We start from the raw sequence: 18,087 nt of genomic DNA on the forward strand, positions 1-18,087 counted from the left end.
AAGCTTTTGGTATGCAGAATGGAGGTTATACTACTTTAATCGTGCATCATATTGTGTTACCATTCTACCATAGGATGTTTACCCGGGTGCATGGTGCACCCGGGTGTATTATCTAATTTTCACTTTTTGAGAGAAGGTGTTTCTTAAATCTACTACATATTCCATAAGCTTTTTTAAAAAAAAAACTTCTCCTGTCATGTCATAAATAGAGAGTTTGCTACCACAAAATTAATGTTACAACAAAAGAACCAACGGAGGCAAGAAATCCTAACTTGTTGTATAAAATTAGCAAGGCTAAACCAATTTGGCATGTATAATGCAAGTTGACAATGAAACCTTGGATTCTCTCGACATCAACAGCCACAGCATTGTTAAGTTCTCCTCCACTACCCTGCTGGTAGCCTAGCAATTGTCACATTACTATTTGTATATCAATAATTTACAAATGCACGTTAACGATTATAAACTGCATTCAAATTTAGTTGTCACATTACTAATTTGATGCAACAATTGGTTTTGAACAAAACGAGAAATAACGTGTTCAACATGAATAACACATTCAAATACATAGCCCCTAGTGGGATTATTGTGAAACTCATCTTCCAAAGTTATGCATTTAGCCATTTACAACAATTGATCATCATTATTGCAACAGTGTATAATATGGATTTGTTTATTTGGAAATCACACACAATTATTGAGGATTAATTTAGGATATTATCAAAATTTTCATATATGAGGCTCACATTCAACGATTTCAATAATTTATCCCCGAATTAAAAACCTTAATTCACAATTGAAGAGTAAGAACTATATATAAATTGGGTGAAATTGGAAAATTGATAAATTGGTTTAAAATAGTAGGGTTTTAGATTAAAAGTAAATTATAAAAACTTTAAATTTGCGGTAACTTATAACTAAGCATTACAAGGTAGTGTGATTCTAAGAAAAAACAAAATAAAGGACATAAAACAAAAGTATAGTTGTTGAAAAGAATAATTCAAAATTTGTTTTCATGATAAAAAAAAAAAATGTAGTATGATGAATTAGTGATCAATGATATTCATATATATATATATATATATATATATATATATATATATATGGAAAAGTAAAGATGAATACCTTGACCATTGTAACGATTTGACGTGTTTATAATTACTCATGTTTTTAGCACTAGACTAGAGTACTTTTCTTGTGAAGGACTCTAATCATCCCTATGACTTTTAGACCAATTATGTGAAAATAAGTCCGCCTTTCCTTAAAACTAACACAGCTTGGACAAGGCATACGCCATATTATGTGAAAATTTTACATTAGCTAGTTTTCTTGCATGTTATAATAGGAAGCATAAAATCAATCCACATGAATTTTTTCAAAAGGTACTTAGCCAAGAATTACTTGCTATTGAGTAAAATCCATTTCAACATACATTGTTTTTGAGTCAGGAAAAAAATATACTGTTTTGTTCAGAGAAAAAAGAAATCTTCATCATCTAGCAAATGAGAAAAGGTAAACTATCCTTGTACAGGGCAAAAATGAAGAATTATGAAATTAAACAATGTCATAAACAGGTATATATAAACCAATGTATTATAACACACGAAAACCATACAATAATAATACAATGTCAACAGAGTTAACAGACCTTTTTAACAATTTGTGGCAAAAAATGCCCAAATTAAGAGCATCTGCATTGCTTTACTAGCAATTGTCTAAATCCAACCAATGTTCTTCTATATTCAACAGTTTGACGGGAAGGATACCAAAGTCTACCCTTGGATTCCTTTGTGCAACACTAAGCTCTCTACATAAGTCTCAAAAAATGTCGGGCCATCAATATAATCTTGTAAATGTTGTATTTGATGACTTCTAAAGTTATAAGAATATAATCTACCAGCACTCTGTAAGAAAAATGTATTCTTCTCCACATTGAAAATCTTCGTGTTAGTAACACTTTGAAGAAACTGAAGAGCACTTATATCCGCATCTCCAGAATACCATAGCCTCCAGGAATACTTTCCATCATCCTTAACCAAAACCCATATCCATATGCAAGCACGCTTAGAAGACATACTGAAAAATGCCACTGACTCACCAAGAACGAAAATAAATCTAATGGTATCTTGTTCTGCATCATCAGGCAAATCCACAAAGTCAAACTCTTCCGAATCATAATCAAACGATACAAGATGAGTATGTGAATCACACGCAACACCACGCTTGTATTTATCAAATCCTAAACAATACACACAACCTTCATAATGAATAACATCCCCATCTTCACCATAGAAACTTAAAAACCCTGGAATGTGAACATCACACCTATCTTTAATCCTCCAAAGGTGATCATTTAGTGAATAAACTGCAATCGAAAACTCGGGATACTTAACCTACCCGAAAGCAAAAACCTTATAATCATTACTAAATGGAGCAAAACCCGGCCAATAATTTATGAGTTTGTATCCCATTGATACAAAAGGGCAAGGAGGAATCACCAAGGACTTGAGAATACAAGGATTATAGAACATAATCCTATAGGAAAACCATAAGGATTTGATCAAAATCAACCCATAACAGCTCCCTAAAACATCCCAATTCCCAGGAAATTCGATAAGTTGATCAATTTTCCTACATGTGTCTCTACTATGAATATGCACACGATGCCTCTTACACCATTCCGAAGCTAACAAGTAGGATTGATTGCGATTATTTTTGTAAATTTGAAGATGCATAAGAATGAAATTAGAGGAATCGATTAAAGAACACCAGGTTTTACAAACAGACCTGAATCGAATTAGGGTTTTCGCCGGCAGCCTAGCAAAGACCTCCGTCCACAATTCCGTCGGTAAATCTGGCAATTCGGCGTCGGATGTTGTGATCTGATTGGTGCTTGGTTCCGCATTGAAATCAATTTAGGGAAAGTGAGACTGTGACGGTAGAAATGAAGGGGACAAATTGTGGGTGGAATACTGGTTGGGAGAGAGAAAGTCTCACACACTATGATTTGAATGTGAGAATGTGCCTATATTGATGTAGTTTTTGTGGGGTCTAACCCGCTAACCTGGGTTGGGATGGTTGGGTTGACTATCATCAGTGTGGTCAACCAATCAAAAGTTCAAGTGTTAATCCCGATTTAAGGGACATAAGGACATTATGAAATACTACGTACAAGCTGAGAGACACACGTGATGCGTGTGTCGGTGTGTATAACTAAAAATCTATCAAGCTTGATTTTTTTTTTTTTTTTTTTTTTTTTTTTTTTTTCAAGAATGTTAGCCACCTTATACTATTAAAGTATAGTACAAAATTATTAGTGGGTTTAAAAATTATTGTTAAAAAAATACAGCTATTACAAGTATAAAACTATATGTTACTAAAAAAATTATATGTCTATGAGTTCATGGGGCTAAATAGTAGAGTATGAATCATCTAAAAAAAAAGGATGATAGTTTTTTTATAAAAGTTTTTTTTTTTAAAAAATATATATAAAAAAAATATATGAGAAGGGTTTTTTGGGAAAGTGAAATTTATCGCCAAAAACCCTTCTCACTTTATATATTACTATAGATATAACTTATTAAAGTATAAAAGATTCAATCTTTTAAGGGATACAGTTAAAGGTTCAAAGCTTCTTTAAGTAGTCAGAGATAAATCATAGGGAATAATCTACTTTGTATTACGGATGGATCAGTCACTAAATCTTTGATACTCCCCTATAGTATACTCCCTCCATCCCTTTTCCGTTTAAGATCATCTTTAAAAGATTGCCTCATATTCATAATGAGCAATAGGAATCCAGTGGACAACTAGCTAGTGCAAACTGCAAACTGCAAAGTGCTTGAATTTACTAATTAGGGTTATAATGAGTAACTTCTGAAAAAGAGGGCACAACTTAAAAAAAAAAACGCAATATTAGGGGGTCACCATGTAGAAATTTCCAACTCATTTTGATATCTTTTAATTCAGTAATTGAGGTTGGATTTTTTTCTTGGTATCCATACTATCCAATTATTTACGCTTATGGGAATTTTTGCGAATATAAAAATTGTATTTTTCATTTTATATTGTTATTCCACAAAATCCTTGTTGAACAAAAAATTATCACATTAGTTTGGCTTATACACCAAGTCACTAACAATAATAAATACGGAGTAGCAATAACCACATACTCCATAGTGCAAAAGAAGGGTTTCAAATTTGCATATGTGAATTTCTATCACGAATTACTTCGTATAAGTTTGTAATTAGTCATGTTTTTAGCACTAGACTAGAGTACTTTTCTTGTTAAGGACTCTGAATCATCCGTATGACTTTTAAACCAATTATGAGAAAATAAGTAAGGCATTTCCTTAAGACTAAGGGCTTGTTCACTTCAGCTTAATTCAGTTTAGTTCAGATCAGCTCCAATCAGTTGAGTTTTGTTCAGTTTAGCTCCTATTTTCCTTCTCTCATACAATATTCATTTCATCTCAGTTCAGTTCTGCTCCAATCAGTTCTGTTCAGTTCAGTTCATTTCAGTAAATATGAACAGGCCCTAACACAGCTTGAACAAGGCATACCCCATATTATGTGAAAATTTTACAATAGCTAGTTTTCTTGCATGTTATAACAGGAAGCATAAGATCAATTCACACGAATTTTTTCAAAAGTAGGTACTTAGCCAAAAATGACTTGCTATGAGTAAAATCCATTTCGACATACCATTGTTCTAGAGTCATGAAAAAAAAATTTACTGCTTCATTTAGAGAAAAAAGAAATCTTTTTTTTTTTTCTAGCTAGACTTTCAGCTTTTCTCCCTCGAATTTCTCTTGTTCTCTCTTCATTTACAGTTCATCATATGCACACAAAAATCTCTCTTTCAGGCACAAAAAAAACACAGAGAATGACATGTCAGTGTAGCGACAACTCTGAAGGGTACTCCAAGCTTCTGCTACGAAACCTGAGATGCCTTGATCTGCAAGCACACTTTGGTGAAGAGCACGAAAAGCTGAGACGTAATGGGTTGATAACGCAAGGTGAAGGTGCAGCGAATGGGAATGATTTTGGTGATGACAGACCTTTAACCACCTGTAGACTACTTGGGTTACAAATACCATTTTCCTTAGCTTCATCGAAGTCACCTGTACTCATGATGAATTCTTTTATGCGCTTCACGTCTGAAAGTTTCACAGGCTTTACTATATAATCCTTTGCTCCCAACTCCAAGCATCTGATTGAGGAAAATCGTAATATATAATGGTGTTGGTAAGTTACTAGAAAAAGAAAACTTGAGCTTGCAGAGTCTTTAAGTCAGAAAAGAAATGTTTATGTGTACAGCACCCTGTGCAGCAAAATGATTAGAGACCTTAAACTAGAATATGCCATCTAAATGCCTCTATAGAGCAGGCTAATAACTGACAAAGACACGTCTTGACAAGCTCAAAACTCTAATAGCATTACTTATCTAATATTGCGATAATATCACCATCACACGAAGAGTAATGACAAAGTGAGTTCTATATCCAATTAAACATAGTGCGACTCCTAAATTTTAGCATAATGCTTGATAAGTGCTAAAAAAAACCCGTACTCCATACATCACATTTCGTTCTGTAAAGCATGAAGTACTATTCAACACTTTATAAAAAACATTGTACAGAAGAAATCTTCTACCCTTGTATATATATTCTTAAGAGTATATGATTATGAAATTCATAGATAGATTTTATTGTTTCTTATGATAGTCAGTCATTGACTTGATTTAATTAAGGATTATTCTTTATGCTCATCGAATATCCTACTTTTAACAGGTACTTAATACCTTAAACTTAGTGGAACCTGATTACAAGAGTCACCAGATCAAAGCATATCGTTAATTATAATAGTTTCAAGATCTCATTGCATAAATTAAAGTTGAAGAATATCAGAATAATCAGCAAGGACATCATAGATCAAGTAGGTACAAGAAACAAAATGCTACAGTATAAGATAAACAAACAAAAGGTAGGTGTAAATTCCATTGACCAAATGGACCATATGATAATTATATTATCTATATAGTGTTCACATCACTATCAAGAAGATTATCAAATCTTAAGCATGCGATTTGCAATATTTGACAAAGATAAACTAATGTCAGTTAAGGTTACTTGTAATCTGCGTGCATTCATGCATCTCTTAAGTCAGACAGGATTAAACTTCTGTCTGATGAAACAGAAACAGATTGAATTTGCCTTATCACACCTTGAGTTCATTGTTTGCAATTCGAGCAAGAATAGGACTTTAGTAACTTTCATCACAGAGTACATTGTTTGCAATTCGAGCAAGAATAGGACTTTAGTAATTTTCATTACAAAATTGATACCAAATTACAATTAAGAAGGTGGTTCACAAAGCTTAACAAACTTTTTAAATTTTTTTTAAATGGTAAGGTGCAGGACTCAATAAATCAGATCCTTTATGTGTCAACCCCATCCCTATAGGCAAGATTCGAACACGTGACCATAAATTAGCTTGGTAGGAAGGTTACCACTAGATCAAGCTCACTTGGGTAAAGCAAAATTCTTAACTATTACTAGCTAACAATCCTTATCAAACTATCAAGAATTGTCAAAGCAGCCATACCTATCAATTCGAGTAAGGATGTTCTCAGATGACATTATCACCACTGGCACTTCCTTGAATGTTGATGATTCCTGCTAAAATTAGAACAAGAGAAAAAGAAATCACATCAAGAACCTGTGGAAGACAAGACGGCAGAATTATACTCAAATTTCTGTTCAATACTTAAAGTCAAAAGCATCTGTGCCTAAATTCAGAATACTTATATTCTGACTTTATATAAGGAAGCCACAAAATTTATACAATCCTCTAGTTTTAAATCAGTGCCAAAATATATAAGAACAGGCATTATAAGGCTGATAATGGCATGTTTTCCAGCAGAAATTACCAAACAAAAGTACAAATTAAAACTAATTATATCATAGGGCAGAATCATAGAAATTGTAAACAAAGATTCAAAGAAGCAAAGATAACCTTGATTTTTTTCAGCAAATCAAATCCAGTAACTTCAGGCATGGAATAATCTGTGATAATCAAATGCACCTTCAATCCCTAATAAAACATCACAATATAATGAATTCATCAAACATAGTATAATTTTGTTTTATTTAAATAATAAATAAATAAAATTAAAATTGCACATACTGTGTACTCAACAGAGCTTTTCTCTTCATCTAATCCCAGCAACTGTAATGCCCTTTTCCCACTTTCCACCACTGTCACTGCACAATTATTCCAAAAATCACAACCCATTTTTAGAAACTATTGCAAAAATATTACTACCCATTTAGCCAAAAATAGAAAAATAAACCAAAAAATAAAAAATAATTCCCCTTTCATCAACAAGTATATTTATTTACATACCTTTGCAAGATGAAATCTTTAAGAGTCTCTCAATAACCTTTCTATCCACAAAACTATCATCAACAGCTAAAACATGAATTTCAAATTTTTCAGCCATTATAGTAGTTAATCTTAGGAGAAATGGATTATTTTTTATTAATAAGCTTGAAACATGCAAAACCCTTGAAAAGACAGAATATTTTGCATTAAATGTTGGGATTTTTAAGGAAAAAAAAAGAGGATTTATGTTTTTTTTGAGGATTTCTGTTGTTTGGTTTTGTTGAAGAACAGAGAGAGAAAAAAAGGCAGGATATTTATATTCTGCAGTGGGTGGCAAAAAGTGACAAAAGTTGAGATTCGGAAAATCGGATTTTGTGTGATTTTTTTTCTCGTATATAGTCCATCCAACTTGATTTCACCGTCTATTTTTTGTCCAAAAAGGTTTGATTTGATTATATTAAACAATTTTGAAAAGGTAGATAATATGATCAATTGGTAATTAGAGTTGAATTGGTACAATTTGACTAATCATTAATGCTCAAATTTTTATTTTTTTTATTTTTAAAAAAGTACTACGTATATCTTTATATGTACTGTAAAGACTAAAGAGTAAAGGAGGTTAGGTTATGCAAGTGAAGCAAGTTTGCAACTTGGTAAAATTGTTTAGAGAAAAATGTTCTAGTGTTACCAGATTTGGTTTTTTTAAAAAAAAAAAAAATTAAAATGGAAGAGTAGTAGTCATTAACTCATTATCTTATTTGAATATGGTGGATGGACTAGATGCCAATATGCAATTGTATTTGCGTAGATACAATGTTAGACATTAATTTTTGGTATACACACCAGCTATAAAGTTTAGAAGTGCACACTACTAGAAATTTTTTTAACACTTTATATTCTCAAAATTTGTCGATCATATCTTTTGAAATGATCATGGGACAGGACAAGCCGAAGGCTAAAAATAAGCTTGTTAAGTTGGGTCAAAGTTGGGTTCAAAAATGCTTGCTCAAACCCCGTAAATTTTGATCGTGTTTAGCACACTTTTCAAGTCCGCCTAAAAAACACAATTTAAGATGCTTGTTCATGGCTTGCCCAAAAGAAAAGAAAAGAAAAAAAAAAATCAAGTCGAATCTTATTTCAATAGTCTGCCCAAAATTGTTTCTGGTCAGGGTTGATCCTTAATCCAGACCAGTTTTTGACAGTTTCCAGTTTAGTACATGATGGTTCACACAAGGTACAGTGGGGTTGTTGGTACCCAAAACCATCAAAAATCAATCCAACACGTTCAAGCAAAACCTCCAAAAAGGAAGTTACAAAATATAGATAGTCATTTGGCCACAGGTTGATTCGTTTAGAAGGTCGGTTAATAAGAATATTTTACTCCGCATTACTGATATGAAGTATCAATTGAGAAATTCTTATTTTCTCACGTAACAAAGTTGTAAATAAACCAAAAATTTACCGTTTAATGACAAATTTTACCCTAAACTGCTACTTAAAATAGCAATATTACATGAGTATAATTTTACAAAGTTAATCCATACTCTCTCTTTTATTTTACAATCGAACCAAATGTTAAATTTTACACTCTCCCTTTTCTCCTAAACCAAACTTGGAGCTTCAGAAAAATTCAACAATGGAGGAAGATAAAGCGGCAGCATACTACGACGAGTTAACTCGGAAAGGAGGTGGCGCAGCCCGATTCAAGCAAGGACTCGGCTTCTCCTCATCCACAACCACCACCACTTCCGACGAACCACCAAAAAAGGGTTCAGCTTTACCTTCTTCTTCCTCATTTCTCAGCAATTTCGTCAAAGCTTCAAGCCCCACTAAGGAAACAGAGATTAATCGAAAAACCCAGATTGAAAATATCCAAAATAAGCTCAAAAAGAAGGAACCCACAACCTCAATTGATGCCCCAAGTGAGAAGATTAGGGTTAGGGATTCTCCGAAAAGCCGGGATAGAAGGAGAAGTAGGAGCAGAGAGAGAGATAGAGATAGAGAAAGAGAAAGAGAAAGAGGAAGAGAGAAAGATTTGAGGAGGGGGAGGAGTAGGAGTAGGAGCAGGAGCAGGGAGAGGACGAGGAGTAGGAGGAGTGGTGATGGTGGGTCTGACGAGGAGAGAGAGAGGTTAAAAAGGCGGTATCGAGGTTCGAGTAAAGAGAGGAGGAGGGAGAGGAGAGGGAGGAGGAGGAGTAGGTCTAGGAGTTGTTCTGATGATGAGAGACGGTCTGGGAGGAGGCATAGGAGGAGTAGGAGTAGGAGTTTTTCACCGAGGGATAGAAGGCGGTCCGATAAAGGAAGAGAAGGTGGTGGGAAAGATGGGAGAGTTGTGAAGGAGGGTAATGGTGTAGTTGATTATGCTAAGTTAATTGATGGCTATGATAAGATGGTATGTTCTTTTTACAAATTGATTGTGCTAAGTCTTTTGTTGTTTTAATGCATATGGTTTATGCTTTGTTTTAATGCATATGGTTTATGCTTCTTGAGTTTCAATTGAATAATTGATTGTGCTAAGTCTTTTGTTGTTTTAATGAATTAATAATTTTATATACTACGGAGTACTTATATTGGATTATAGTTGCCTTGCTCATTGTTCTTTCCTTTGATATGGTGCTATCAATACTTGATTCAGGCTTTGGATAAATGTATTATTGTGTGCATGCATCTTTGTTGATCGATTTACCGGAGTGCTCTCAGCAGTTACTGATGGTTGATGTATTAAAAGGTCTTCAACGCTTCATGATGCAGTTGTATTAAAAAGAATTCTACTTCACATCTATGCATTACAGTTGACCTTGAAACCCTTCTAAAGCCTTGAGATTTTTTCCTCATTTGACATTCAGGAAAGTTGCACTATTGCTCATTGTTGCCCAAGATATTCTTCCATTCATGACTCTGATGTGAATGTGCATTTCGTAACGGGTTTTCTTGGCCAGTCAGTCAACTAGCTTGACAATTTCCCAATGAAATGCATGTTTATATAGTGGAGTAGAGTAGTAGACAAGATAAAGTTGCATTAGCTCTTTATTGAATCCCCACTCTTATAGGTTGCTACATGACCAAAATACATTATGAGGACTTGATGTAGCTCTAGGTATTAGCCTTATCTATTTGCTACTTATCTGCATTTGACCTGGTTACCATGATCTTTATTTATGAAGGAAAAAGACTGTTATTAATCACTTACCTGCTTATAATTGTTCCATGCTGTATCACCCTCTTCAGTCAGCAGTTTTGAACCTTGCTTGCTAGATCAGTATCTGCTCTTGACACCTTCTTTTTGATTTTATTGGCCTTTGTAGATAATTTACTCCCTAGACTGTAACCTTCAGTATATTGATTTGTGGTCGATGAAAAACAACATAATTGAATTTCCAGGATTTGAGGTCAAATGATGGGTTTCATACGGCCGTATTATTGCACTAGATCAATCAATTAGGCATAAATGAGATGTGATTTTCTTGCTGAAGGGCTGTCAATAAACCTAGTAGCTCTTAACACCTCTGATATATAAGCCTACTCTTTTATTCATGAGCATGAACGAGGAATGTGCCTGTGCGAGAAAGGGTGGGGGGGGGGGGGGTAGGGAGCGGTCTTACAGTGCCTTCCCTACCATCTGCTGCTCCTCTGTCTGTGTGCAGGCATGTTCAGGAACTTTGTAACATGTTATTGACAAGTGTGATTGATAATACTCCATTTTTATTTGATTGTAATAGACACCTGCAGAAAGAGTCAAAGCTAAGATGAAACTTCAGCTTACACAAACAGGTATTACCTGACTTTTGTTTGTTGTCTTGATCATAGTCTGGATTAGTTTACTTGCTTTTTTTTATATTTGTAGCTGGTGTAGGAGCATTTACGAGAGTTGGGCCTGTCTAACTTTACACTTTGTAGCTCAAAATAGATTACAAATTGTCAGTTACCCTAGGAGGCTCTAGGAGGCTGGGACTGTGAGATGGGGTCACATATGATATCGTACCAATACACACTTCATTGATATTTTGTTCCCATCTTTTAGTCTCTATCATACACTTCTCCATATGTGATTAATAAGCTATCTCTTCGGTTTTATATTTTAAGAGACCTGTCTATGTTTGATGTCAAAAAATGTAACATATGAGATTACATCTACCTATTCCTGTCTGGTCCGTATGTTAAAACCTGAAAGATCATTCCCCTGTGTCCTTCAAGATAATGAGCTATCTGCTATATACGGAGAATTGATTAGAATGCTTGAAATGTGATAGAGGCCATAAACCGGACGACTAACTACCAAATCAATTTGGCTAGCAAATAGGAAACATCTTTTGCTTCATCTGAATAAATAAATAAATTATTTCCATCCCTCTTCTTTCATGCTACCCGTTCTTTTTGAGATTAAAACTTGTCGGTGAAACTCTCTGCATCTGATCCAGACCAATTTCAGTTGACATCTGGGTTGGATTTTTTTTTTTTAAATAAAAAAAAACTGATACATGCTCGCTAAGCTAATGATGAAGGTTCTTAGCTTTTCACTTGTTAGACACATATTTTGCGCCGCATTATATTTTAAAGCATTGAGTTATACATTCTCCTGCTGAATTTTAACTACTTTTTTTCTTCCAAAAGGAATTCACTGTCTAAACTTCTACCATTATCATTAAGTGTAATAAATAATTGAATTATAATCATTTAGTTTATTAGCATGGTGGATTGGTGAGACTTTGATTTAGGGATAGATTAATATATAGATGTGTAAATGTTTGAAAATGGGACAAACAAATTGTAGAAGACAAATACTTTGTATGTAGGATTGTAGCAGGAGGGGAGTATTACTGAACAGTCCTTAACCAAAATCTTGCCCCCTTAGTTTTATTTTAGACCCCTGATAGAGTAATTCTGATTATGAAATTCTCTACTGGCTTATATATGTGTATACACGAAATAGATTATCCGTCTTTTTGATGCATGATGGACTTCTCCCCCATTCAACCAACATCGTGCTCATATAATCAGTAATTTTTTGGCATCTAATATAAGCCTTTTCACTTCTATCTATTATGGTCAAGTGGTTGTGTCTGGTGGGGTGTTATACCTTGATTATTATTCCTTTTTGGTATAATTTAGAGCTTCTTTTGTATTGCAGTGCACTTTGTGACACACATTGCATGTTATATTATTATGAGCAAAGCATTGATAAGCCTTTTGACTTAATATCTTGCCAAAATTGGTTATTTGGAGAATCTCAACAAATTTCCAAATATCTGTATAGAACTGGGCTTATTCTTTTTACTCCTTGCTTGAATTTGTTCTAGTAGACATATTCAAATTTGGAATATGTCTTCTATTTCGAAGAATTGTGCAGCTTGTTATTTATTTATTTATTTATTTATCATAATAATAGTTAAGCGCAATTGTAGATGCTGGCCTGAAGCTACTAGGTCGTGCATTATGGGGCAATACAGAATATTAAATTTCTGTCACCCACTTACAATTTTATGAAGTCTTGATTACTAAGAGATATATTAATATTCCGTACTTGAAATTGGCCATAATTCTGTGTTCGTTTTCCCGATCCTTGCATGGTTAGGAGTTTTAACTGGGAGACCCAGTCAGCTTAGTCCTTGATCCTTGGCATTTCCAATCATTTAGAAGCCTTGTTACCCTCACGTCATATATGTATGGGTTATGTTACTCGGACTCGGGTACCCATATCCGTCACGGGTATGTGTCCAAGTGTCCGACTCGGCTATTTTGTGAAAAAATTCTATGATTTTGAACTAAAATGAAGTGTCCGAGTGTCATACCTATGTCCGAGGGTCCGACACGGGTACTTGAGGTAAAACGAAGAGTCCGAGTAACATAGTGTATGGGTTTATGAGGAGGAGGTCCTAACTCTTTCCCTTTTTCTTACCTTTAAAAAAAAAAAAAAAAATAACGATTATGGCAAAGGTCACAATTTGGTGAGCCCTTGTATATCCCAGTACTCCATGGTTGTCCAAAAGTAACCTTGCCTCATGATCTTTTTTGCAAGCGTTTTTCCACTATATAATCCATGACCATTTGTTATATCTCCAAAAGGCAAAGCTTGTTGCTTCAAAATCCAAGATGCCCTAGCTTGATGTTACCTTGAGACCATTGAACCCACACTATTGGATTGTTCTTATATTAGACTCTAGCCTGGAAAGGTGAAGGTCTTGAGCACTAATCTTCATCTTACAATTCCTACCTCTAGCAAAGCCTGGAAGGCTCAAGGGGATGGGAAAGCTTTGGAGCTGTAGGAAATAAGATAGATTTGGGATAAGTAATGAGGTCAATTTATTATAAAAAGTTTAGATGTATTTTTTAAAGCTATTGGGATCTGAACTATCTGCTCATATTGTATCAGCTGCTCAGTTCCTCATTTGTTTAACCATAAGAAGTTGATTTTGATTTCAATTCTTTCCTGCAGCTGAGAAGGATACTAAGATGGGTACTAGCTCACAATGGGAGCGGTTTGAGTTCAACAAAGATGCCCCTGTAGATGATGAGGAAATTGAAGGTAAATGGTACTCTTTTTCCTGGTAGACTTCAGGGACACAGTGTAGTACATGAAAGATGTTGGTTCTGAATCTGGGGGCAGGCAACAGGGATTAGAATTGATAATAACACTTCTCTCTGTTTCATTTTTAACTTTTAAATGGGTTATCCTCATTTGCCTTATACTCTGTACTACGTATGTGCTTGCATGCATTTGATGTGAAGTTTATGTTAAACTAAGATTTTAATCCCTTCATGCCTGTAGCTGCTGATGATGATGCGGCACTGGTCAAGCATATTGGTAAAAGCTTTCGGTTCAAATCTTTAGAGGTACTTTATAATCGTAATCATAATTCTGTTGCTGTATTTGGGCGGTCAAATCTTGTATCTGAAAGCAGAACCTAAGTTTTTGACATGTAGTTGCTTACCTAATGGGGTTAATTTCTTGTCATATTGAAGGCAAAGAGTGAGGATAAAATCCAGAATGCTCATGATGAAGCCATGTTTGGAGTCCCAGAATCCAGTCTTTCATATGCATCGGAAAATGGAGAAGGGAGAGAGAATGAGAGTGAAAATGAGAATGAGAATGGAAACAAAGAGACTAAAGATGATGAACCAGCTAGCTGTCTCATCAATGAGAAGGTAAGTTTCTAAAACTGAACACTTGTAATGTTGTTCAACGAAAAGATAAATTTTGGGAAATCATGAGTTGTAATTATGTATAGGTGCTTTCGAAGCCACAAGGTTCTTGGCGGGATAGGGCTCGCCGAACTGCTGGATGATTACTGGTAAACAACAAGGTGGAAGACATTTACCACAGAAACCTTTTGTTAAAGTGGCTCTGAGGAACTTTTTGTCATATCCCTATAAACGTTCGGCAATTAAAATTTATGCAATTAGAATGGCTAGTGTTCAATATGTCATTCGTTCTTTGTAAAGTCGTACATTTATTGGGTTATGGTTTTGGACATTAATCACATAATGATTATATGTAACTACCATTTGATCTTGCAAGGAGCTGGTTAGTGGTGAATTCTTACTCATCGGGCAGCAGAACTAGTTTCGAAATACCGATTAATGAAGCAATCTCTAATATGTCACTTTCGTGCTGTTAAAGTATGTTTTTACATTCACATCTGCTGTTTAAATGATCTAGCCATGTGATGTTCATATGAATACAAAAGTGATTGCTTTTTTTGTATTTGGATTAAAATAGGGGCACTTGAGGTTGGGACTTGAGAACATATATTTGCAGTTAATTTATGCACCTAACAAGTATAATCGTATAGTTCATCAATTACCCCTTGTCTTTTTTTTTTTTTTTTTGGTGTGCATGTAAGAATGTAGATGAAGGATCCTATCACTTAGGGATTAACTCGGTCTAGGTTAATGGGCTAGACAATTGGGGAGAGTGCGTATAGTTTGATATAGACATTGTACGCACTCTCCGGACTGGCACGGTATATTTTATTACAGAAATTTAAATTGGGCGGCGATTTGCTTTGCGTGTGGACTCAAAGCAAGTTGCAAAATGGACCGCCCCATATTATACCAATGGGCGCCCATAGCATAACAAATTCCAGCTGCGTATCATTCTTGTTAAATCTTCTGATTGGCTTTACCTCCTTGGGAATCGTATAGTCTGACCGACAATTGTATCAACTAGCAACTGCATTCCTTTCTTACAAATTCATCCTCCCTTCAGCTCAATATGCTCCATCTCCATTCTCTCCTCTAACACTTCACCCGCATTTAACTTTCTCTCTCCGACGATCTAACCGGAAGTCATTACCCAAGAATGGCCTCTGTCAATCGTTGGTTGAGACCTGAGGTTTATCCTTTGTTTGCCGCGGTTGGAGTTGCTGTTGGTATATGTGGTTTACAACTCGTTCGTAACATCTGCATAAACCCTGAAGTCAGGTAATGTTATTCCTACATAACTTTTTTCTTGTTACGTGACACATAACTTAATGTTTTGTTGATTTGTTGTATTAGTTGTATAAATCGGAGTTTTGTTAGTAATGTACTTCTTTTGTCTCAGAATAATACGTAGTGTATTGGATATTTCAACTCTAAGTATAAGGACACTCAGAAATCTATTCAGACTATGTGACAATACGTAGTGTTTGTATGTGTGTACGTGTGTGCATGTGTATCTGTATGATTACTGATATCGTTTTGGTTGAACCAGGGTTACCAAGGAGAACAGAAGTGCTGGAGTTTTGGAGAATTTCTCAGAGGGTGAGAAATATGCTGAGCATTTACTGAGGAAATACATTCGTAACAAGTCTTCAGAGATCATGCCTTCGATCAACAGCTTTTTCGCAGATCCTGATCGTAGCTAAAACTTCTAAATAAATTTGTTTTTAGAAAGACTGCTTTCAATTTCTTTATATTGATTTTACTATGATTTGATAAACAAATTACATTCGAGTTTTCTCCGTTGTATGAATTTAGTTGGAATTCAAACTCGCTTGCTGGTTGTTTTCTAGATATGAGTAGTTCTGTTTATTTCTTTGAGCTTATTTTGATAATTACAAATCAAAGATAAAATTAATGTAATTAAATTGATGGAACTTTATGATTTAAGGGGAAACAATATGAATGCCAAAATAGTTGTTATACAACTCCTAACGCGGCGAACTACAATAGCTATCAAATTTAAGTAGGTTTGGGAAGTGGTGATGGCCACACCGGGAAATCAAGACCATAATTTTCCTGACTGCTTTCAACATTACAAATTGGTTCTAGTGTTCTTCGTAGCAAGTTACATTCAACAACTCCTCGTTTAGCTGGCCATAACAACACGATATTGGCATCATTTGGGTGGAAACATACAACCCTTGTGTCCGGACATCCCCGATGAATATGTCCTGTTAAGACAGAGTCTTCAGAAACCAAATTGCATATATAAATGGTATGCTTCAAAGACCATTCACCACTATTGTAATTCTTAAGCTACCAAATCTTTATACCATATAAAACAGTGGGTTGTGGTTCAATACAAGGATCAGCACTTGCAACAAGTATTTGTCCTCCAATAACTTTAATGGACACACTTATATGCCTTTAATCAGTATCGGAAGCATGATATGGAGGTATTCGAATTAAATGGCCGTTGATGACACCATTCTCATCCATCTTTTTAGCATCAAATCCAATAATGTTTTTACTAGTATAAAAATGCAACACCCCTTTGTACATAAAATTTTTAAACCCAAAACCAACTTGTATTGGTGACGAAAAGATTACTTTCCTCCAAACTCCTGTTTCAGAAGATAACATTTGCCAGTCGAAAATGTTCCTCTTGGTTGAACTATAGAATACAGTGTATTGACAAGAAGAATTGAGAGTAACTAGGCCAGCTTCTTTATCAAACACATAATAAGGATCCCAAGTAAAACCTACCAAACAAGACCGTTTTCTGTGGGATGGTGCAGGGAGCTGTAAATATTGCTTCGTACGAGGATTACAAATGTACAGAAGAATACCTTTCGATAATGTGAAGCTGCTGCATAAAAGCATGTCCTTACACCTTGCTTCCACAATGATAGGGTGATGTCCTTTTCTTCTATAACATGGAAGAAAATCGAGCCAATAGTCAAGTCTGCCAGGAGATGTAAAAGGCGGATTGTTGGGATAAATTACGGATTTCTGATTGTTTAATTTTATGTAAATCACTCCAGGATCATCTTTTTCTTCCCCTTCTAATTCCCTTCGGCTTTTGCTGTTCTTGGACAACTGAGCATTGGTTTTATAAGCAATAAATTGCGCGACAAATCTAGGTTCTGATATCACATTGAACCACTGCTTGCAGACACACTTGCACTGTAAGACTGATTCACAGCATGGTAGACGGCAGAAAATTTCAAACAGCAGATCCTCTGTAAGAATATCAATCAAGCAAAGGGATTTGGAAGAACGATTGGACATGACGGCAAGCTGAATTCTACAAAAACAGGGGAAAAAACAATTAATACATCAAAATTATCAAGACCAATTATGATACTTGATGTTCTAAGACAGACCATAATAGCTAGAACGTCTGCTTAAATGTAACACATGCATACATGGTTCCTGCATTCGGATTTGGTGTATACTTGTACACGATGGTATATTACACGAAATATAAAACAGTTTTAGTCACCTAAATCAAATAAAAGTCAACTGTCCAAATAGTAACATTTTTTTTATTTGACA

General features: G+C 34.9%; 4 protein-coding genes and 1 long non-coding RNA gene across 6 annotated transcripts; 2 read left to right on the forward strand and 3 right to left on the reverse strand.

Annotated features, from left to right (window-relative positions):
* Window positions 1–1,564: 1,564 nt before the first annotated feature.
* On the reverse strand, window positions 1,565–3,097 carry LOC145597360 (uncharacterized). The gene is made up of 2 exons (XR_014103344.1): window positions 2,788–3,097; window positions 1,565–2,131 (listed from the first exon to the last, which is right to left on the reverse strand). It is a non-coding gene; the product is annotated as an uncharacterized LOC145597360 (long non-coding RNA).
* Window positions 3,098–4,722: 1,625 nt separating this feature from the next.
* On the reverse strand, window positions 4,723–7,706 carry LOC145597357 (two-component response regulator ORR3-like). 2 transcript variants are annotated; one of them, XM_081653512.1, is made up of 5 exons: window positions 7,408–7,706; window positions 7,189–7,265; window positions 7,018–7,095; window positions 6,607–6,680; window positions 4,723–5,212 (listed from the first exon to the last, which is right to left on the reverse strand). In XM_081653512.1, the coding sequence occupies exons 1-5, from the start codon at window positions 7,502–7,504 to the stop codon at window positions 4,894–4,896; spliced, it is 645 nt and encodes a 214-aa protein (XP_081509638.1). In that variant the 5' UTR covers window positions 7,505–7,706; the 3' UTR covers window positions 4,723–4,893. The 2 variants fall into 2 exon arrangements, with proteins under 2 accessions (XP_081509638.1, XP_081509639.1); XM_081653513.1 differs by having other exon boundaries at window positions 4,726–5,212; window positions 6,607–6,677; window positions 7,408–7,695.
* A 1,247-nt stretch (window positions 7,707–8,953) lies between these two features.
* LOC145597355 (uncharacterized) lies at window positions 8,954–15,142 on the forward strand. Its single transcript, XM_081653509.1, has 6 exons — window positions 8,954–9,778; window positions 11,106–11,157; window positions 13,820–13,909; window positions 14,153–14,217; window positions 14,347–14,529; window positions 14,613–15,142. Exons 1-6 carry the CDS (start codon window positions 9,023–9,025, stop codon window positions 14,667–14,669), a joined length of 1,203 nt encoding a protein of 400 aa, XP_081509635.1. The 5' UTR covers window positions 8,954–9,022; the 3' UTR covers window positions 14,670–15,142.
* Window positions 15,143–15,641: 499 nt separating this feature from the next.
* LOC145597359 (uncharacterized) lies at window positions 15,642–16,247 on the forward strand. Its single transcript, XM_081653515.1, has 2 exons — window positions 15,642–15,807; window positions 16,079–16,247. Exons 1-2 carry the CDS (start codon window positions 15,686–15,688, stop codon window positions 16,230–16,232), a joined length of 276 nt encoding a protein of 91 aa, XP_081509641.1. The 5' UTR covers window positions 15,642–15,685; the 3' UTR covers window positions 16,233–16,247.
* A 709-nt stretch (window positions 16,248–16,956) lies between these two features.
* On the reverse strand, window positions 16,957–17,820 carry LOC145597137 (F-box protein At5g49610-like). Its single transcript, XM_081653302.1, has one exon. The coding sequence runs from the start codon at window positions 17,818–17,820 to the stop codon at window positions 16,957–16,959; it is 864 nt and encodes a 287-aa protein (XP_081509428.1).
* Between the last annotated feature and the right edge of the window lie 267 nt (window positions 17,821–18,087).

This window comes from Chenopodium album, chromosome 20 (assembly GCF_948465745.1).
Source record: "Chenopodium album chromosome 20, dcCheAlbu1.1, whole genome shotgun sequence".
Classification (NCBI taxonomy): Eukaryota; Viridiplantae; Streptophyta; class Magnoliopsida; order Caryophyllales; family Amaranthaceae; genus Chenopodium; species Chenopodium album.